The 23,238-nt window shown below is 39.6% G+C and overlaps 1 protein-coding gene across 1 annotated transcript; it reads left to right on the top strand.

Annotated features, from left to right (window-relative positions):
- The first annotated feature begins 645 nt into the window (after nucleotides 1–645).
- On the top strand, nucleotides 646–17,738 carry LOC141910889 (uncharacterized protein C5orf34 homolog). Its single transcript, XM_074801751.1, has 13 exons — nucleotides 646–696; nucleotides 2,579–2,734; nucleotides 4,695–4,834; nucleotides 6,447–6,658; nucleotides 7,219–7,455; nucleotides 8,749–9,024; nucleotides 10,454–10,568; nucleotides 14,469–14,633; nucleotides 14,915–15,079; nucleotides 15,826–15,944; nucleotides 16,519–16,614; nucleotides 16,752–16,792; nucleotides 17,474–17,738. The coding sequence occupies exons 1-13, from the start codon at nucleotides 669–671 to the stop codon at nucleotides 17,647–17,649; spliced, it is 1,926 nt and encodes a 641-aa protein (XP_074657852.1). The 5' UTR covers nucleotides 646–668; the 3' UTR covers nucleotides 17,650–17,738.
- The last annotated feature ends 5,500 nt before the right edge of the window (nucleotides 17,739–23,238 follow it).

Raw genomic sequence — 23,238 nt, 5'->3', positions numbered from 1 at the left:
GTGCAAGGCAAACATTGGTGGCCGCCGACAGTAACTAGATTCTCTCCACAACGCGCTGACCTCGACACAAGAGGGAACACGCTCGTAAGCTAATATTACACTAACCCAAAACCCAGAACCCAATAAACTGAACAACTCTAAACGGTACATTTCAATTTAATTTCATTCCTAAAACAAATCATACATTTTGTTGTTTCTAGAACAGAGTTGCCGGTTATTCACCGATGAATTCTAGAGATCGGTAGTAATCGGTTAGGCCTACCGGCTATCACATTCATCGCTGCCTAATCTATCACCTGACCTTCATACCATAACTTTTCAGGGCCCAACATCTTCACTTTCAAGCTAGCTCATAATTGCCCTCTAAATTTTAATTCATTCGCCGTTACTACACTTTGATCCATGGTCCAAAACAGAGAGCCGACACCCGTCTACATCGAAATAAAAAATGAGATAACCCCAGTTTACCAATTAACATCATATCTGTAATCAGTTATAGACAACAAAACCGTACCTTAAGAATTTTGGGGAATCAACTAGTTTATGACAACTTTCTTCTCTTAAATCAACCGAACATCGAGTGCGAGGTAGGAGAAATAAAGGATTTGAATTTGACCCGGCTGAATCGATTAGTTTCGGAGCTATCCCTATTTGTTGGTGAATTCAAGATGGAGACCGGTGGCAAAAACAAACACAGTAAGCGCAACTTGAATTTAAAATTACGATGTTAAATTGGAGTTGTCATCGCAAGCAAGTATTCCGAAAAGAAATATAGGCCACCATGCCTATTTCGAAATGAGGGGTGTGGGTGGTCTTTAAGGGTCACTTTTCAGGGATGTGGCTTTGATTTGTTGAGTTCGGCCACAGCACACGACGACACAGTCACAGACTCAAGACACAGGGGCTCGTCACGTCCACGATGGCTGGGGGTCCAAAATCAAAGATTTGACCCAGTATCCTAGGTACCACCTATAAAAAAAGAAAAGGGGGTAAAAGTGCAGATCCGCACCTCTCCGCGTAAACGGTTCAATCAATTATAAATAAAATATCATTGATTCAGATTCAAAATGTCATCAGCAATTCAGTACATTGCCATTGGTTAATTTTAAGATATCTTCACTAGAGAGAGTAGAAAGATTTTAGCCAGGAATCTGTCATTCAGCAGATTGCGTCAATCACGAGAGGTGCGGATCTGCACTTTTACCGAAAAGGGAGCTAACATTTTGACATACTAGAATTGACCTTCTCATTTCAATCGCTCATAACTTCGTAACCCATCGACCGATTCGCACGAAATCGGTTTCCTTTCATTCCTAAGAGGTTACTTTTTCGTTTGAGACCTTCCGCCAAAAAATCGGATAAAAGACACCCGAGAAATCACGACTCAAACCCGAAAAAACGAGTCAGAATAGCCAAAGCCGGAATTACTAGGACGTCTCGGAGTAGTCGATTCCCGACGAAAAACGATGAGTTGATGCGGTTCCCGGACGTAAATCATCACATAGGGGCCCTATCATACAACGCTGGAAAGCTTATGAACTGACCTTATTGAAAAATGCCTTTATTTAGTAATCCGTTCTGATACCGGCGACTGGCAAGCTAATAATCCAGATGATCCAACAAACGATACATCGATCGAAGGACAACATCTTATATTTTGCTCATAACCAGAATTTATTCATCAAATGAACGTATTCTGAGTTTGGGAGAGCAAAATTTGCAGAAAAACGGAAAGTTGATCGGTAAGATACAAATGCAGATTCAATTTTATTGCTCAAAATTTCAGGAAACCACTTCAAAATGACTAATTAATCCCGTTAGATCATTGAAATTGTATTCTGTGTGGGTCTTCTCACAGGGATTGTATTTTAAACTACCAAAACTGTCGCGAATATATTCCTCAGAAAGTTTGCGCAATAAGATTGAATTTGAATTGCATTTGTATCTTATGATTAACTTTCGTTTGTTGAATTTAGACGCTGAAATCACCACGAGCTCTTCACTTAAAGTTGAAAGGTAGAGGATTTTTGCTGCCATAGCAATTGCAGTACAGGATATTTTGGAGGTCTCCTGCGCATTTAATCGCGATTTTTAGTGGTGAAACCTTATCAAATGGCCTCCAAAACGAAAAAAAGTCATTAAGTAAATTATTGCCACGGCTTTCACTGCTGCAGTCGCTGCACTTCCAGCGCAACGGTTTGCAGGGATAACCCGCTGCCCGTCTACTAGTGGGGTCTCCTAACCCTTAACTCTAATCCTTACCCTAGCTTAAAAAACGCACCCTAAACCTATCAGAACCCTAAAAACCTACAATGTAATTTTAATGTTATTTTAATTAGCATATATAAATGTCAGCAAAATAGTGGTACTAAAATATTGCAGCATGCACAAAATATTCATTTCAGTTATAGAGATGGCACGGTATCGCAATTGCTGCAATGCAAAAAATGAACTGCCCTCTGGGTGAACAGTATACATGTGCCCCTAGTTTCATAACTCTCACTTAGAGACATTTTCTTACAACAATGCATCTTTTGTGATGCCTCTAAAGGACTGATTTTGTTTGTATTTTCATCAGCGGACGAGCTCATCGACGAACCCAATCAACTGGTATTATTTTCTAATGATAACATAGAAGCCGGGTTTCTGGATGGATGTAAAGTGCAATTGTCAAGTTGTGCAATTTGTTTCGTTCACGATCAACCGATCGGAAAATACGCCCATCCTTTACAAGGTAAATAGAATATACTTCAGTAATTTACGAAACGTTAGGCTATGTTACTGGACTATTTTGCTAATGGGGAACCATCGACACAACTGGTAATTGTGCTTGTGGCAAGTGAAGATCGATCAGGTGTCACTAGTGTGCAGTTGGATATCATCTAGTAAAAGAGGTTTCCACTTGTTGCAGGTGAAAAACCATCAGGTGTCACTAGTGTGCGCTAGCAGGGTTTCCAGTAGCCCTTCCAAGTCCTTCTTTTGGAAAAAGTTTGGACAAACATAATCTTTGTCCTTCTTTTTGATGAAAAAGTCCTTCCGAATTGTATTTTTCGCATGCAATTTTGGCCCGGATTCAGCTGTTGAAGTATTTATTACTTAGGCCTGGTAATTCAATTGTCAGTAAAATTGAATCTACCGGAAAGCGTTATGGAATTACCCTGTCCCTGAAATGCATGACTGGTCTACATGACTAGTGTCCCAGTGTAGGCATTGCGAAAATGGTCATGAGCCCTCATATTACTGGAAAGTACTTCTTTCTGAGTCCAAAAGTCCCTCCTTTTGGGTCTAAAATTGCCCAGAAAGTCCCTCTTAGTACTTCTTTTTACATTGGCCTTACGGCTGGAAACCCTGAGTAGGACATCAGCTACTCTAGTAGGCCTAATAGAGGATTTGCCTAGTGGTGGTGAGGATCCACCAGGCATTGCTAATCTGCAGCAGCACATCTACATATCCCTGTAAATAATAGCTCATGATAAAATCAGTCAATACATTATTAGATTGAGTCCAAATACTGATAGGCCTACAACTCGGCCCAGATTCACAGTCGTGAGTTGAAGTTAACCGGATTTAATGTTAGTTCATTTTCAATTAGTTAACTATGAGTCAAATCTAACTCATAACTGGTTGTTACTAAATTCTAGCTCCAGTTTTGTTGAACCATTAGCCTTCTAATAGTTGCATAATTACGAGGCCAATTTGCAAGGCAATAGAATACGTTTCTAGAAGCCAATCAGAGTGAAGTCTCCTCTCCAATTGGACAGATATCTGCTGCAGGTATTGGTAAAACCCGTGGCATCATGGTCTACACTATTTAACGACTCAGAGAAGCATTTCACGTTTGATTTACATGTAATCTTGAGTTGAATGAGTTTAAGGGAGACCTTTTTTGAATGCACGATAAAAACACTATCTTTGAAGATTGTATAAGGGCTGGTAAAATAGCGTTTCCTCAAAACGCTGCGATAGGCAAATTCAATTTATTTTATTTAGCAAAAACATTGAATCCAGTCAATTCAATTTTATTCAGGTAAAAACCTCAAAAAGACAAAAACATCAATTTAAGTTTAAAGAGGAAAAATAATCTATTTGAAGCATTTGCCTGTCTTGTAATTTTAGTTACTATTATTACTGTGTAAATTTAAGCTGAAATGCGGCAATAACCCACAAATTGCATCAAGTAAGTGTAGGGAATTCCCCTAAGCTGGACGTCATGGTCCCATCCGCGCTTTGATTGCCTACTGCCGAAGCTCATGCTATCACTACCCTGCTCGCAGACATTTCATGGGTCTATTTCACCACCCAAGATTTCTTGGGCGGGCAGGTTGTCGCTCGGTAGCTATCATTCTTATGTGTTAAGCTAATCGGATGTGTTGTTTCTTGTTGGTAGGTTTGCTCTATCAATGCCGCACATCTGTTTAGCTAGGTATATAGACTAGTGTCTCTCAGAGGCAACCTGTCCACCCGACCCAAGGAATTTTCTATGGCGGCATTATGGTCCAATGAAGGGTCTGCAACCAGGGTTTGTATCGAAGTGAGCTTCGGCGGGAGGCAATCAAACCCTGGCAAGTGAAAATGACGTGCCCTGTGGAGCACTTGTTAGGAATAATTGGTACTTTAAAGAAATACTCATCAAATAGTCATTATTTCGTTGGTATTTATTAAAATTACTCATTAATGAAATATTGATTTTTTAGAGATGTCTCGAGTCGCTGAAAGAACGGAATATGTAACAAGTCGATACAAAATGAAAATGGCGAATATTCTCGAATTTCGTAATCGTTTCGCGGAACGACCATATTTGTGTCCAAACATCATTCCTCAAGACGAACAAATCGTAAGTATCTCATTTTTTCATGGCTTTTAACACGTTCGATGCCGCTGACGAGATAAATCAGTTTACCGTGACGTGTTATATTGTCATCGATTCAATGTCATTTCATAGCATTATGAATGACCTGGCAGAGGCGAGAAACCAGCTAACAATTGTCAAGCAGTATGGAGAGACTAAGGGGACAAGAAAAAAATGAGAATCTCTTCACCAGAGCCAGTGACGAGTTATCTCGTCATTGGTTTTTTACACTAAAATAGATCAGTGTATTGATTTATCAATGTACAAATAGTGCTGGCAGCATATAAATTGTATAATGTCAAAAATTAGCGTTGGCAATGGTGACCGGACCTTAAACCGCTAGGTGGCAGCGAACGTGTTAAGGAAGCGTGCAAGCCTGATGATTTACATTTCACAGCTCAGGGATGAGATCGTCTGATGTTTCTAGAGTCGAACGCAGTTGAGTTTAACTTTCAATTGAAAATGTCTCAGCAGGGACGAAGCCACGGCTCTGCTGACATTGTCAGACTAATATTGGATTCCGATTGGTATCGTAAGAAAGGCAAAAAACAATCTTTTCCACTAGCTGTGGCAGGTATGGTCAACAATCTGAAAACTAATTCATCGTAGTAATCGTCTCTTGGCGGCAAATCAAAAAACGAGCTGTCAAAACACAGGGATCTTTTAGTTAAAAGAGCAGGAAACGTCAAAATATCATAAACAGGACTTGAAATTTCAAAATTTTTAGCCCACTTGGGACTTTAGTCCCAGCGGGCAATTGCGTTCACTTTTCGTCCGTCGTCCGTCCATTCGTAGACCGAACAGTTATTTTTGGAAGTTTTGAAGATGCTTCAAGGTAATGTCTTGTTATTTGGTTCATACATGTATCTACCCTAGACACATCTTCAGCCCAAAAACTGGCCCTGTCAGATTCAAGATGGCCGACTTGCAGCCATTGTTGTTGGCCAAAATCAGAACTTTTTACACATTTTTGAACGTTTGGAAGGAAATTTTGAAGACTTTTAAATCAATTACCTTAATCTTTCGTACATATTTGAATCCCTAAAGGGCCCATCACCATAAGAAAAACTGGGTCGATCGGACTCAAGATTGTAGCTGCTGACATGTGCTATGATTGTGGTGAGTCTCAAGGTCATTGGATTTTTTCAAGGTCATTGGATGGGGCATTGAATATTGAAATTGTTAGATTGTTGAGCATATCCAACCACTTCCCAAGTGGGCATGGTGTCCCTGGACCCCTAGTTTATAAATGTATTAAAATAATAGATTTCAATAGTGTTCAGTGATGAAAAGCAATACCGTAATTTGTCTGTTTTCAATTTTGCATGATGGAAACTATCCAGCAAGAGTCAAAATGTTTGTGAACAAAGTTCCATTGCTTAGCTCCAGAAGTGGCACGCCTAAGGTCAAGAAATTCGGAACACGGTGCACATGCGGACGATCAGTTTTTGAAAGTGTGCTGATAAACTGTCTAATGTCTGGTGGTTGTTGTAGTTCATTTTCAATTAATAATGTCTCTGGTGAAGTTCTGAACACATGTAAAATACGGACAGTCGGTTTGAAGTCCACTTTTTCTTTATGATTGATTGTCTTTAAGACTCTCTATGAAGATGTGACTCATGTCTGTTGGCCTGTCAGTCTGGAGTCGGATGATGATGATGATCGTACGTCTGCCGATGTGATCGAGATGGAGGACGGATCATTGCGAATTGTTTCAATCGACGATCACGCCGCGATGACGCTATCTGCGCACGGTCGAGACTTCAGCGTCAGTTTCCTCGCGAAGATGAGTCAACCGGCAAAAAAACGGTACATTTTACATACAAGGGCTGTTCTAGGCAGTGTTTTTGATGGTCCGAGACCCGGCTCACCTTTTTTGTCAAGAAAGAGATAAAAAATCCTGTAAATTTGACTCTCATCTTCTCAGAAATTGCATCTTTTCGGATTTGCTCCTTTGTAAATTTGTTACGACAAGGGCATATGCTGCTCTTCCTTTTATGGAACCCACATCCAAATTTGCCTAGATCCTTAGGAACTGTTTAGAAGGATTGAAAATTAAAAATATATGATTTTTTTCTGATGGTCAGTCATAGATGATTAACGCGGTTAGGTAAACTGCACCTGTCAGGGAAGTGCCAAGACTAGCAGTAAATATTGCACTGAAAACTCGGTAGTGTTGGTACTGATGATATTTCATCCAGTCGAGAATCAGAGAACCCGTTATCAGGAAAATAGAAGATTTTCAAAATCATTTTTACTATGACTTCTCGACTTGGGAGGTGTACCGAATTCACACCCACTGATTCGCCCGTAAACTTCAGTGACAAATAGAGAAATTAGGGATAATGTTGTGTGTGTTGAATTTTCAGATGTTCAGAAGGAAAAGTTTTAACTGAAATAGATTCAAATACGCAAGAACAGCAGGATATGCCTAAGACAGATGCCAAACCTCATTACAAAGAAAAGAATTCCAGTTGCGATGAAAACACTTCAACGTACTGGCGTTACACATGGGTAGTGCAGCACCACCTGGTGGTGAATTGTCCACCAATTTGGAAACATCCACTGCAGCTGTTGACGAAATACGCTGAATATTCCAGTAACAGGTAAGAATTAGCGGCACCAGTTAAATCAGTAAACTGGTAGCACTAGAAAAACTGTTAGCCTCAATTTTCATTTTCAATATTTTTCAAACGCTTATATGTGTCTAAATTTGCATCACCCGGACAAAAAGCTGGTTCAGTGCATGAGCACACTAGCAACCTCTGATGGATCCTCGTTTGCCACAAGTCTAATCAAAAGGCGTGAAGGATTTCTGAAGAACGTTTTTCAAAGCATCAAATTATTCAGTTTTGTCAAGTGTTTAAGGGGAACTGCAGTCTAAAATTCTTGTATCTATATGCCTTAGAAACCTTTATTAATACATTTTCACAACAGCAGAAAACATTTCACTTATACTTTATCCAAAAAGAGGGTTTTGTAGAGAGCCTGGCGTCCGCCATTTTCCACACATAGCAGTCGCTTTTCTCCTAAATTGCAGCATAATGCCACATCAGCAATTATTTGGATATGTTTCACACAGTGGGTGGATAGATATAAGTAGAGACCCCACTGGCAGCCCAGCAGGAGTATTTTAATCACAATTTTCAACTGAGATCTTGGATGAGTGTATCTATTTGTGTACACACTCGTGTGTGGTGGGCCAGGATACGTCATCAATGTTTACAAGCCTCGCTTTGGAATTTATATATGGTGGTTCTCATCTGCCTTACATTCTCCTTGTAACAGCATTAAAATCGTTGTATATGAGTTACATAAGTAGGAAGAATTGGAAATTTCCACTAGCATTACGCTCAACAACAAGAGTAAAAATGAATGGCCAATTAAAGTTTTTTGATTGCAGTTCCCCTTTAAACTTTTCTACGAAGACCATCCATTAGGTTAGGAACAGTACAATACGTAGGCCTAATGTCTTGTAATAAATTAGATTTTAAATTAACTCGTTCGCTGCCGGCTGGGAATCTCCAGTGCCAGTTTACTTCTGGTTCTATCTCCAGTCCCACTACGAGTATACTCATGATCCTTCATAGCCACTGTAAGATAATTGCACTTTGGCACATATGGAAATAACACAGTTTCTGATTAGTGGCAATGTGAACAAACCCTGCTTTATTCTCGATGCTCATTGGTGAATTCTAGCAAAGGCTGACAATATGATAGCTCGAGTGCCAAACTACGAGTATATTTTGATTGATATTTTAAGGACTGACCCAAAGCCTGAAGGCTGTATCACCTAAAATACTCGTAGTAGCAACAGGGGAGGTACAATATTCTAACGGTGGCGGTGAGCCTGTTAAGAATTTTCTCCTCAAGTGGTCATCGCTCTTGTTTTTTGATAGCACCCAAGATATTTCATACATCAACCGAACGATTAAGGATATAAGTTCTCAGAATTCCATTGTCAACATTGACGATGACTACAAAATCGACTGTCGCCATGATGACCACATGCACGTTGCTACGAAGCTACCCGTGTCGTTACCACTTCGATGGCAATCGCCGCATCCTCACAAATGGCGGCCTGTAGGTGGTGCTGCGAACGATGAAATGGATGCAGAGGCTTGCTGCTTCAACGGTGGGGTCAAGGTCATCTGTTCGGAAGGCATTATTTACAGGTAATCGGGAGTAATGGGTTCATCATTTTGAGAAAAAAAGTTTCAAACTTCACCAGGGTTTGTTGACGGGGATGACAATTCTCCGCAGATCCGCGGTTTCCCGCATATTTCGGTATCAAGAAATATCATTTTTCCAAATAGTCCAAAAATGATGTAAAAGTATAGGGGGGGTTATGATGGTCTCACTCGGCTGGTCCCGCGCGATTGGTAATGGGGTGAACTGTAAAAGCATTCCATATTGTATTGCAACACTGATTTTGTATCTACTACGGTTGGTTGCGGACACGCGTGCGCGGCAATAGTAGTAATGTATATAGGCCTTTTATTATCGCCGCGTGCGTACAGGGCAAACGCCTTCAGATATTATACACTGTGTGATTATTTTAGTGAGCATTCATCGACGCATTTTAACTGCAATAATTCAAGGCTTTGACTCGTTATGCATGAGATGCTGAATGTCATCGAATGAGGATGGAAATAGCCATCACCTTCCAAAATATAATAGTCGTTCATGGGTTCAAGATCGCTCTATCTGCTCGGAAAACGCTTTTCATTTCTAAAATTTTCTTGGGGGAGGCCCCCAAACTTCCCCAAATTGCTTTGCGCCTTCGGAGTTCACGAGTGCTGATGGCTGTGCCCTCAGCTGGTTTGCCTGTGTCACCCAAGTCCAAGAACAAACCGTGGATTTCAAAGGTCGCCGTTCTCATCTCTGGGAGAACTCTTTCTCAGTAAATCTCTGTCATAGCAGCACCTGTAAAGGGTCTTGGTAGTACAGGGGATAATGCGTGATGCTGGTCGCACATGCAGATATTGTTCCCACTCTACAGTCATCCGTATTTGATTGATTTTTTTAGACTTGGCATGTTTGTTTACGTGGGTGGATGATGAACCCTACTGTTTTAGCTTACATCGGTTGTCCAAGATGGCTGCCACAGTCATTTTGGTATGTTAAATAGATATTTTGGAGTTTGTTTCCACTCTACAGTTTTAGACCAATTTTGTTAATACCTGATATTATACGCTATTATGATGGAGGGAGGATGAGTTCTTTTGTTTTTAACATACATAGGACATAAGTTTTTCATTGATTTTTGTAGGACTTGGTATATGCATTAAGGCAAGAGCAGGTTAAAGTGTTTTTGATGCATAAATGTTATCCAAAAGGGCTGCCACAGTCATAATGAAACCTATATTGTGAGGTGAAACTTGGTGTCAGGAATAAATGGGCCCATTTTAAACTTTGCATTCTCTACATGACTCTCAGTCACTGGCCAAGGGTTATTCATTATGTATGTCTAGTTTGTGGAATATCGGGAGCCAGATCTTTACTCTGAATGATTTATAAAAGGGCTTTAGAATTGTGTACACTGTGAAAGATTGACGGGATTGAAAATGAGATGATGATAATTCTTGATCGTTCAATCAACAGGTTTAGCGGTGAACATAAACTGAGTATGGAGATTTACCCGGGTGATGGCAGCGTCATGATTTCTAAAGGCTGCAACGCTGATTACTTCACACACTTGAATGTTAAAGACGGCCAGGTACGCATACCGGGTACACTTTATACCCAAGATCGGGAGCAGATTTTGGGGATGGTGATGGGTGAGCCCTGCCCCTCCCACTGAGGTTGCCTTATTCATCAAGGCAGAGATCATCAAAACCTGAAAATTTGACACTCATCCAATTTATTAAATTGTATGGTTTGTATTTCTTCAAAAATATTAACCCATTAGCACTCAAGCCGCTCTATCCGCCCTGCTTATTACTCCTCAAGCCGCCCAAACCCGCCCTGACACTTTTTTCGTATTCTGCACAAAAACGTTTATGGTGGGATTCAAACCCAATAGCTTATGATAAACTAGACACCCAAGTGCTGGAAATAACTTACCAAAGTAAACATCTTCCTATTTGAAAATCTCAAGTATTTGGAGTTTGAACATGGCAGATCTGAGCGCTCACTTCAAATCCATGTATATTTGGATGAATATCAGGGGGCCAAAAAGATACTATTTTGGTGGACCACCTCATCAAATCATATCTAAGCCTTGACTATTTACAACAAATAATGAACTTGTAGTGCATGAAAATGAACAGCAAATGAGCTATTCGGTATCGTGATAGACTTGGATTTTCCCTTGAATTTGAGGGGTAGTTGACACTACATGGTGAAATTCCTGAGTGCTAATGGGTTAATGCCAAGGGTGGTAACCCACTAGTTACCAGTGGCATGGCTGTATCCCGAGAAATCCTCTTTCTGGACCCTTACAATTTTCCTAGATCTGCCCCTGCAGATACCTATGTTTTCGCATCGTGTAGTTCATCTGACACCCATGTAGATGACGCTGATGATGACATAATAGGAGCTATACGCTGAATTCAAGCCAGCGTGAGCTTCTAGCTTCATGTTGATATTCATGGTATTCCAAGTTTTAGTTATCCCTGTTTATATGACCTGCTTTTTATGCATAATATGCACATCAGTATGCGGTAAATCTCTCTTACGGGGCGTGGGAATCTCTACTGATGATATTGAAATCTCGGCTTTTAGGCTAAACAAAAATGATACCTTGTTTCTCCGCAGCGGCCCGGTCATTTTTGTAAAATATGATAAAATTTGTAAACAGTTTATTCCAATAGCGGCCGGGTCTGTTTTGGTAAAATTGATCACAATTTTTAAAAGTAATGTATAGGGTAGATAGGCGGCCGGCTGGGTCATCTTTTAAGCTCAGCAGAGCGGAGAAACAAGGTATCATTTTTAGCCCACTTGGGACTTCAGTCGCAGCGGGCTATTGCATTCACTTTTCATCCGTCCGTTTGTCGTAGCGTCCGTCCGTCCGTAGACGGAATCCAGTTATTTTGGGAAGTTTTGAAGACGCTTCAAGGTAATGTCTTGATATTTGGTTTATACATGTATCTACCCTAGACACATCTTCAGCCCAAAAACTGGCCCTATCAGAATCAAGATGGCCGACTGGCAGCCATTGTTGTTCGCCAAAATCAGCACTTTTTACACATTTTCGAAGTTTACGAGGAAAATTTTGAAGACGATATGATCAATTACCTTGATCTTTCGGATATATTTGAATCTACCAAGGGCCCATCAGCATAAGAAAAATTGGGTCCATCTGACTCCGGGTGGCTGTCCTATGACCTTTTTAGTGCCCAAAAATGTCAATTTTGGCCGGACATCTGGGTCCTGTAGCTTCCTACTGGTTTGCCATTTCTCATTGTGATTTGTGCTGGGTATTCTTTGGAAAGGGATGTTTTATACCTGAGACTGGTATTTTTGATCAGTTAATTATGATGCAATTGGTGGCCATCTTGGTGTCATCAGTACTCATTTGTTGGTGGAATAAAGTTTTCCCACATTATATTGATACCTTAGCATATTGTGTTACTACAATCAATTGGAAAGTTGTAGCCCATAACGTGTTCTATGAGTTTTGTGAGGTTCAAGGACATCAGTTATTCTATATGGTCACCAGGGGGCGTTGAATAGTAGAATAACTTAGTATTTCCTTACCTTATTAGATTGGTACCTAGGCATATTTTTTTACCATGATCAATTGCAAAGTTGTAGTTCGTGACATGTTCTATGATTGTGGAGAGTTTCAAGGTCATTGGGTTTTGCATATGGTCGCCAGGGGGCGTTGAATAGTAAAGTAACTTAGTATTTTTATATTAGATTGGTAACGAGGCATATTTTGTTATCAAAATCGTAGCTGCTGACATGTTCTATGATTGTGGTGGGTTTCAAGGTCATTGGTTTTTGTACATGGTCACCAGGGGGCGTTGAATATTGAAATTGTTAGATTGTTGAGCGTTTAAAACCACTTCCCAAGTGGGCATGGTGTCCCTGGAACCCTAGTTCTTTACCATATATTTTGATGATTACATTTTTGATGAAAATGATGATGTTACCAATGAAAATATTTTGCAACATCTAAGAAAATTCACTCACCTGTTATTCATTTTTCAACCCCATATATTTAATCATGGTCAGTGTTTATTGAAAAAGTAACTTTTTTGTTCTGGTATGTGGGCTGTAGTTATCTATTGAATGCTATCATAATAAGAATTTTGATGAATAGGCTACAATTGATCTTTAACCCATAATCATTTTGAGAATTACCTAGTAATTGACCATGAATCACGAATAGTTTATAATGATGATAAACTACCTGATGATGAACGCTTTCACAGCAAAAAAATGTGGATTAACAGCCTTTGACTGTCCAGACATACATGTACCACCACTCTTCACTGTAGAGGGTAAAATGTTGATTTGCAGCTAGTTAAAAACCTCGTCTACACTAGCACGTTGTACCCGGGTCCAACGAAAACCCGCTTTCTCAGTGAGTAGCGTCTACACTTAATGCAGTTTCGGTAGGAAGACGCAACGTCTGTAGTGCAAGCTCAAGGTCAATTGTGGGACCCGAACCCTGCATTGAGCACGGGTTCATTGTCTACAATGGCAAAAAATGCAGAGTTTTAGGCGAACGCGGGTTCAATGCGGAGTGTACCCTTCTTTTTCAAAAAGAGTTTCTAAAACCCGGATCTTGGGGAAAACTCTGCATTGAACCCGTGTTTCGAGCATAGTGGAGACGCATAACTCGGGTACAAAATGCTAGTGTAGACGTAGCTTAAGTGTCTGCTGTGTAGAGACGTGCTCTTACTTGAAAATGAGCTGGAAAATATTGATCAAACGAAATACCATTCATTATCGGAGGTTTTCAATGTGTAGAGGTGTTCATAATTGTGGTTTTAGTGAAGAAGACCTTATAGCGGCAGATCTAGGAATATTAGAAGGCCCGAGTCCAGAAGAAAATAAAAGGCATTCCTCCAATAGTGGGGTCTGACCTTTGGTGTTAAGATATTTTTATAGAAATACATCTGAAAAGATACATATTCTTTGATGAGGGTAAAATGTGCGAGTTTAATCTATCTCTGTCTTAACGAATAGAGAAATCTCAGTGTGAGGCAACGGTCCAGTGTCTTTAGGAAGGGCCAATGTGCCAACAAAATTTGCGTTTAATGAAGGTACAAAGCCCAGAGGGTTTTTGGAATTTTCCTCCAGAGATTTTGAAAAGACGTCTTCCAGGCCACTTGTGTTTTCATTGTTCTCCAGTGGGAATGTCTAGACCCCCATTCAATCTACCAACGCATTTATATCCTGGATATTCATGAGTGAAACTATTCCAGATTGGATGAAAATCTGGATTAAACTGTCCGGAACCAATAAAGTGCTGATATCATGTGCACTAGCTTACTGGGTAGGATCTATCCCATCCTTGTAACCCAGCTTGTGAAAGTAGTGAAGTCATTTTCATAATATCTTTAAATCCGATCATTTTAGACATTATGTACCTTTACAAGTGTTCATTATTATTGTTATCATTATTATAGCAAAAACTTGAAATTGGGTCTGACTATTGTTTTAGGTTGAAGAACGGACATATTGTGTTGCGGCTCTGCCACCAGAGGGCACTGGCTCTTCACACCCATATTCTATAAAACGTCTGATCAGTCGAGGACAGCGTTTATTATGCTGTTCAACGCAGGCTAAACTTAACTTATCTACGAATCATGACTCCATCTGCTGGCAGGTAATTATTTAATCATTTACGAGGAATCTTCTTCGTAGAACCGAATTAAATCCACACAACTGTGGAACTGTGTATAGACTAGAGTCAAATAACATGCAACTGTAAAACTGGATTCACAACTTGAACTGAATCCAGAGTGAAATTAAACCCACACAACTGTGGAACTGAATCCAAAGCTAAATTGAACCCACACGATTGTTGAACTTCATCCACAGACACATTAAACTTACACAACTGTGGAACTGGATCCAGAATGGGAACTATTGGTGTTTATTTTTCAGGTTAATGCGGATGATTTGAGAATGGAGCTCCCATCATTACTAGAGGAGGAACGTGTAACTGAAATCGGTCATTTCCGTGCGTATTCCAGTGGGCGGGTGAGAGTTCTGTTTACCGATAGAATATCGCTAGATTTAAACTTCGATATCGAACGACTTCAAAGACAGGTGTGTATTCAGATATGTAACACGTCTCCATAGGGTATTGGAAAATTGAAAATTTACCTATGAGGCTTATTGCTTTATTGACACATGCCCAGTCAAAGTCTGTTATAAAATCAACTGTTTAGACCAAAAAAGCTTGCTTAAGAAAGGTACTTCATTGAATTTAAGTTCTATAGATTTTTCCTATTTCAAAAGGATGGCAAAACGATGGACTGTGACTGTATCCATGTCATGTAATGCATTTTAACCATCAAAATGAACTAAACTACATGAATCAAATGTTGCTACTAGCAGTAAACATTTAGAATATTTTACAAGTGACATTAAAAACGGTCCCCACTAAATTGATGATGGCAATTAAATGTTACAAATGTTCCCCACAGAAGGGCATTAGAGTTAGTGCAGAGGACGGATCCAGTAGTCAGGTCTGAAGGAGGCATTGTCCATTATCATTCAAAGGGGGGTTGGCACTGCCAACTTGGCAGGGGTGGATTTTGAAGGGTCCAAGCCTCCATTATTTTCTGCCAAAATAATATAATTGTTTTGGAATCTTAATGCTCAGAAAATAATCATTTTTCATTGTGGGTCCTCCAAATTGCCCTAAAAAGTTACTTAGCCATAATATTTGAACAACTTGACCTAGGAGGTTTTGCTCCTTAATATATTCCTGGATTCACTCTCGGTTGTTGGTTCCGCGAGTTATATTTACTCCAATAAATGGTAGATTTATCTATTGTTGTTTCTCTTAGACAAAGGAGATTCCCGATTCGTGGAGTGTCGAACCATTTTTGCCCAAAACTATCCGTCTGCTACTGAGATCCGGTCAGTATTACTACGTCAATACATCAAACCCTCAACAATACTGCAGGTTAGTAAACTGTCGTATCAACCCCCATTAATGAAATTTCTCTTGTATTTCTTGTACCAGAATTCGGCTAGTGTTTAACAAATTTGTGGGAAAAGCTGCTTTCATAATATACAACACTGTAATAAAATGTGATGTTGTAGTCCCTGCCTTACTCGGAATTGGTCAACTCAATAAATCACTCTAGGTCGGTGAATGTTTCTAAAAAATGACGTCACTGGGAAAGTCCTTCAGCGTCCAAGTTCAATGTTGGATGCTGAAGAACTCTCCCAGTGACATCATTATCAAGAACTTAGATATAGAAAATGGTATAAAACGTTCTGCCACGTAGGCCGTCTAGAGAGTCATTGTAAAAACCCATTACGATGTATATCATTAAAGTTAAACATGCTTACTACACAGTGCGCTATATTTTATCTTTATTCGTTATTGCAAATCCCAGAATCCCAAATCGATATTTGTACTCCAAGATCAACTGTACTCCGTTGATCCTACTGGTGCTTTATTATTTCCCTTGTTCACACCTCTTGCGAAAATGGACGATTTGTCGTCTTCTATATGTAATCAACAATTTCAGGTATATAGATTTCACGAAAGCGTGGATTACATGGGTGATGTCTGAAAACAGAACTGAATTCTTCAAAGATACGATCAACGGCAACCAACAAGCCATGTAAGACTGCTTCTTATATCGCCTCACATCTAAAAACATCTCCCGCATCTTGAAACTTCCTGCATCTCAAAAAATATTTGCCTGTATTTTAAAATGTCTGCCTACATCTTAAAGCATATCTCGAAACATTTTTTCAGGTCGGTTCAGTGTGAATTACAAAAGATCAAGTGTTTTAATTGTATCCTTTAAATGATGATGATACTATTTATTTAGGTACAATATTTCTTTTGCCCTCAAAGGAGGTTCGGCATCCCTCTTGAAAATACCATAGAGCCTGCTTGAAATTGCTTGAAATAAGCAGGTTTCACTGTGCTAATATCAAGTTAGTAGACTTCTTTGGTGTTACTGAAATTTTCTGGCTTTTCAATAATACTTTACACTGTATTCGGCTATAACTCTTACCAGAAAACTGAGAGTGGCAGTAGATTCCTTACTCTGTAGGTTATGGGGTGAAGTCAGGTTTTGATTAGATCGTAATCTGGTTTAAGAGTAGCAATTCTAATCCGGATTACAAATTTTTTAACAGCCGTTTCTATCGGGTTTACAGATTTTTTAGAGTGTAACTTTGTTAACGCGAATCTTGTGGGTAAAATTACCGAAATTGTCGTATTAAACGGTTACGTATTATCCAAATATGGGTAGATACAATGTATAAATATCTTGGCTTGGACTTGATGGAAATCATTGTAATAGATTCACCGACTTTGACGGTTTTTCTGCAAATTTGAATTGATTATAAAAACTCAGGAGAACATTGAGCCAAATTGATCTCTCGCTCACGACAGTGGAACTCGGTTCCAGCGCAAGATAGTATTGGAAGTCGTATTGGAAATATTTCCCTTAGCTTCCGTGTTTCAAGATTTACTGGATAATCTCACGCTGTCAACGGCGACGACGACAGACTCAGAAACAAAGCAGACGACATCACCATCGTGGCGACCAATCGATAAAAAGTTCAACGCCGCTACGGTAATGGACGCGCTTCGAAAAACTAGTCAGGCGATACGAGACATCGATTCGGTGGCAAAGAAATGATAAAAATAAACATTTTGATTCGAGATATCGTCGTGTTCATTCGGAAAAAATTATTTCCAGTAGAATAAATAGTTTTCGCAATCGAAAAAGTTTGTGATTTTACTTAACCAGGGAAGAAACTTTCGTGCGAATGTTTCTACTCAATGGCAGTTTCATTTTTCGTGTAACCAGCTTTTCAGTGAGAGGTCCTTGTTAGTGAGGATTGGCTGGTCATAACTAGACACCAACCTGTTCAGGACTTTTTGTTCGAAACCACCCGAAATTAAAAAAAGGTCAGTAAAAATAAATAGCAGTATTTTCATGGGATTTAAGGCCTACGTCATGATATTTTCCTCGATGGAAATCGAACTTATAGAAGGGAAAGGGTTTTGTGGGATCATAGCCTCACTTATCGCCTAAAATCCAAACTTCTGAGAATTTCGATACATGTACACAATGCAGTAAGCTATGCTCAATTCGAATACGATTTTACATGGCTAAACGGTTTTTAACTGCTTGATTTATTGGTGGCAATGGAATTTAGTCGGACCATTTAGAATGTATGTGTCCATGCCCATTGGAGACCATATGATCTTTGACAACCTGTACCCGCGGAGACCGGGAACTACCGCGCGGATGCGAACATTACAAGATATTTATGTAGCTAAAGCGGGACTCGAACTTCTGTGCTTGTGCGCTACTGATTGGGCCATCGTGACCGCAAGAGTAATGCTGCACCCGTGTAAAATTGCTTTGTAAGAATCTATGATTAGAATTCCTGCTCACTGATTGGCTGAACCTCCATTTGGCGCGCCTAGAGATATGTTCACACACTGTCCTGAATTGTGTTTGGTTTGTGTATGTGGTATTAACTCGGGATTTGGTCTTTATTTCTGTAAGCCTCCTTCGTGCCTGACCAGGCATTATATTGTGTATGTTGAGTCGTTTAATAAAGTTGAGTTCAGTGTTGTACATGAAATTATATGGGTTAGTTCGTTCGTATCTATATTCCTGCAGAATTCAGGAAAGCACCCATTTTAATAGTCGTTGTATTAGTTTATACGATGATCGACTCTACCACACCAAATTTCAAGGCCCCATTCGTCTCTACGGCGACACTTTGGTACATATATGTATTTCGTATTGTATAGATATGCCGTTGGAGTTTACTGTACCATCCAAGAACTCGGATATCGCTCCATGAAGTCCGGAATTGAGCGCGCAGTCTATTTTCCAACTCGTAGCGAATCTGCCGGTGATTAACAATTGGCTTACATAGACTTACATCTCCGCCCAAGAGATCTTGGGTAATTGTATAGTGTAAGGCCTAAGCGGAACACGGATTAACGGGTTCAGGCGCCCAGACAAAGCCTAGTAACCATAGTCTTTTATTGTATGTATGTATTGTTTATTGAAAATAGTAACCTTTATGTATTTAAGATACTGACATTCATTATAACTTGGTCAATTTACTAAGCAACACTTGTAGAATAATTTAGCAAAGCTGTTTTCGGTCCTATTCTCGAAGAATGGTTGACGTCGGAAATCCGGAACAGCGAAAGAGTAACGAGCGAACTATCAGTTTGGAATACCATGACTGGACTGATTTATTTTTACACACAAACTATTTATATACTTTGAGATACGAGACAGGTGGAGACATAGAAAATGATATATGGCAAGAAAGGATATTAAAAAACTCGAAAACCTGTGCATAGAGCTCCAGTGCACGATAAATAAAGATCAACCACGTGAACCTCTGGAAAACACAGATGTAACTCTCGTTGTAACGATTCAACCTTCACTACGCCAAGAATAAAAATGTGACCAAAAAATGTGAAAACCATATAAAAGAACTCGGGCTTAACCGAGAAGTGAAAGTGGTAAAAGCTATCCGTCTAAAAAGCCGTAACCCAACATACCCTGGTATAGTTAAGTTTGCCGTACAGGATAAAGAAACGAAAATAGCAGTGGAATTTCGAAAAAGTTTGGATTCGTAGCAGCAAGAGCCACCTTGAGAGACTCCATGAAATCAACACTCAAAGAATATTGAAAATGATGCCTGGAGGCAACTAACTATCTGAAAGTTGCTAGTAACGGACGACTGATTGACAAAACTCCGAAACCGAAAACCGGCCCTGTTGACAACGAGCCCCCGATGAGAACCAAAGCTTTCATTCCTCCTGAAAAAGACAGAAGAATATCTTTTAGCAAACTTGACAGTATGCAATTTTCCGCAACACCAGATTCCGCACCTAACCAGGTTACTAGATCTCAGAGAATCCCAAAACGACGTAGGATACGGTCTAAACGATTCCGGTCCAACCAGATCTTTAAGTTGGATCAGCAGCCATCACCCCAACCCATAGAAACACCAGACGCCAGTCCTCCAACACTCAGTACGTCGGCAACGAACATGAATACCCCCGCAGCAGAACCCGTTCTTAGCGATATCCTGAGCCAAGCAAACAAAGTCCTAATCTCCGAATAGGATTGCAGCGTTGACCAACAGTCGCGCCAATTCGTTACAATTCTGTGCCTGAATTCTGTGTGTGGACTACGGTCAAAAACTAGATTCCCAGAACTAGAACAATTTATATGTGAAAACGATAAAATTGTACTAACTGAAACGAAATTAGACACTACCGATTAGCTATGGATCGAGACATTCACACATGATTTGGGTTATATTGTTTTTCCTCACAATAGAAAGGACCTATCCATTAGAAGATCCGGTGGTATCGCAATTCTGATGACAAAATAAACTTAAATATTGTGTTAAAAATGTGCGTTCCAACAAAGTGAGTCTGTGGGTCGAACTAGACCAAGGTTATTTTCTTAATGAAAAAGATATTGTTATATGTGGTAGTTACATAAGCCCTGAAACGAGTGATTATGGCGATGTTAACCTTTTTAACGAGCTAGACAATAATATGTCAACTATAAATATTGAAAACAACCATATTATCATGTGTGGTGACTTCAACGCCCATACAAGAAACCTTCTAGATTAGTACTTCCCAAACAACAATGATGAATTCATCGTAAATGAACTTCACCTCAAGCACTCGAAGCACTCAATGACACGATCGACACCGTATCGTATATAAACGATCACGGTTATTTAACTAGATATAATGGGGACCAAAGTGTGAATAATTATGGCCGAAAGCTCCTCGACTTTTGCAAAAGGTATTCTTTCTTCATAGTAAACGGTAGGTCGACCACACGATAGACTTATTGGCGATTTTACGTGTGTAGGGATTAAAAGGGATTAACCACCATACAGTTGACTATATGATCGCGTCGCCTGATCTATTCCCAGTAATCGCAGATTTTCGTGTACTTGATTTTGAACGGGCCGTGTCTGATGTACATTGCCCGATTCGCGGCATATTTAATTTTAAAAGTAGCTATGGGTCCCCAAGAGAAAATGTACAAGTTAATCGAGGTAGAATTAAATGGGACCCAAATAAAACCAATTAATGTTCACGTGAAACGGAAGCCATCGATTTCAGCGATACACTAACAAACCTTGGATTTGGCGAAATAGATCCAAATTAGGCTAATGATCTTATCTGCGACCGTCTAAAAAAGGTAGCTACGAATATCACGGGAATTACAAATCCCAGGCCTACCATTAGAAACACAAGCGCCCGACCCAAATCGAATCTAGTAGCAAAAGCAAACAATTTAGACTGAATTATCGCCAAGCCTAGCGGTACTATGCTAAACATACAACAGAGGAAAATAAAGCCAGACTAAATTGCCTTTTTCGACTGTACAAAAACTCTGTTAAAACCGACAACCTAAATAATAACTGAATAAACGCATTAAGAACCCTAAAAGGTCAAACCCCAGAAACCTATGGAAACTCCTAAAGAACAAAGTCCCTTCCCCCTGCCTAGGAAATATCAATGACTTAACCAACCACTTTCGCCAACTGAACTCAAAGCCGACTTTCTCAAACGAAAACATAGACGCCGACCTAGAAAATATGACAATGGATAATCTAGATTATTAACCCTTAGAATTGGCAGTTTCACAGTCCGAAATCTCCAAAGTTATACAAAATTTGAAAAACAATAAAGCCCCTGGCCTTGACGATATTACTAACTAAATTCTAAAAAATGCAGAACCTGTGTTATCCCCAATTCTTGTCGTCCTATTCAATGAAACTATTACTACAGGAATCATCCCAGACAACTGGCTTTTAGGATCAATAATACCAAATATAAAAATAAAGGATGTCCCACATCACCTGATCTGTACTGAGGAATAACTCTACTATGTTGCCTAGGTAAAATTTTCACTAGTATCATTGATACCAGGCTCAGTATATTCCTAGAAATAAATGGTCTGTTAAACCAAAACCAAGCGGGCTTCCGTAAAAACCACAGCGCAAACGACCACATATTTAAAATACTGTATATGCTCATATCAAATCATGTGAACAGATGAACAGAAACAAATCTGATTTTTTCGACAGTTTAATCGGTTTAAGATGGGGCGACAATTTAACTCCAGTATTATTTTCTATTTACATATACGATCTAGAGTGTTTTATGGCTATCGAAGGCTGTAGTTTCATTAATATGAGGGTAGCGATAACACAGTTTGGTTGGAACTATACTATACGCAGACGATACGCTAATTTCATCAGAGTCCGCAGAAGGACCCCAGCACGCCTTAGACACCTTAGTAAAATATGGCAAACTTTGGAAGCTTTAAATTAACTGTGCCAAAACAAAAATTATCATTTTTCAGAAACGAAAATCGAGAAACCGAACTGACTTCAACTTCCACTTAGGCGAAAATAGTATTGAAATAGTAGAGGATTTCAAATATCTGGGTATTTTATTCAACTACAATGGGTCTTTCTGCAAATGTAGAAAATCTGTACGTGATAGCGCTCTCAAAGCTATGTACTTCGTCCTCAGGAAGATCGTTTGTCTCGAGCGCCGTATTCAACAACCGACCAATCATGGCTCTTCAACGATTTACGTGATTAAATGCCATGTCGTCAAAATCGCCCAGTGTGTCTGAGCCTTTAGCGCAGAAGCGCCAGTGAAGGTTCATGGCAGTTGATGTTCACGGTGATTGAATTGAACGATGATGCTGTTGAGTCCATACAAAATCTAAAAGGCTCTATTGGTTTCCCGTAACGTATTTCATTTCAGAAAAATAACGTTGGTTTACCGTGTATGTAGGAACTTCGTTCTCACGCTTGGGGTCACGGAAGGAGTTCAGTGTTAGGTTATTTTTTTTCTACTAAAGACTAAATAAGTCGAACCATTTCAACTCGTACATGTAATAGAAATACAGTTAAACGAGGGGGAACGCCCACCCCGGCAGGTCTCTGTGACTAAATTCACTTATAGTTTTTTTTTGGTTTAATTGGTACTGGTGACATTTGTCATTTGAAAACATTGATATGCAGTCAGTACGGGTCTTTTCCTGCCCTTTTATATCCATTATATCCATTGGAAAACATTTTTTATTCAAAAAAAGTTACATGAATTTGTTTTTGATAAAAATAAAATCCTGCCTGCCGGGTGCAGAGTTTCCACAAATCTGTTTTTTTTTGGTTTCAATATATATATAAACATG

This window comes from Tubulanus polymorphus, chromosome 9 (genome assembly GCF_964204645.1).
Source record: "Tubulanus polymorphus chromosome 9, tnTubPoly1.2, whole genome shotgun sequence".
NCBI classification, from domain to species: domain Eukaryota; kingdom Metazoa; phylum Nemertea; class Palaeonemertea; order Tubulaniformes; family Tubulanidae; genus Tubulanus; species Tubulanus polymorphus.
Note: the sequence above shows the minus strand (reverse complement) of the source record. Positions and strands in the feature narration are given on the sequence as shown.

Bases quoted from the DNA above. Each gene is read 5' to 3' on its own strand.
- LOC141910889 (XM_074801751.1), top strand. From the start codon at position 669: ATGGAGACCGGTGGCAAAAACAAACACA. The intron at 6,659-7,218 runs GTACATTTTACA...TTGAATTTTCAG, and splicing joins AGTCAACCGGCAAAAAAACG to ATGTTCAGAAGGAAAAGTTT. The intron at 14,634-14,914 runs GTAATTATTTAA...TTTATTTTTCAG, and splicing joins ATGACTCCATCTGCTGGCAG to GTTAATGCGGATGATTTGAG.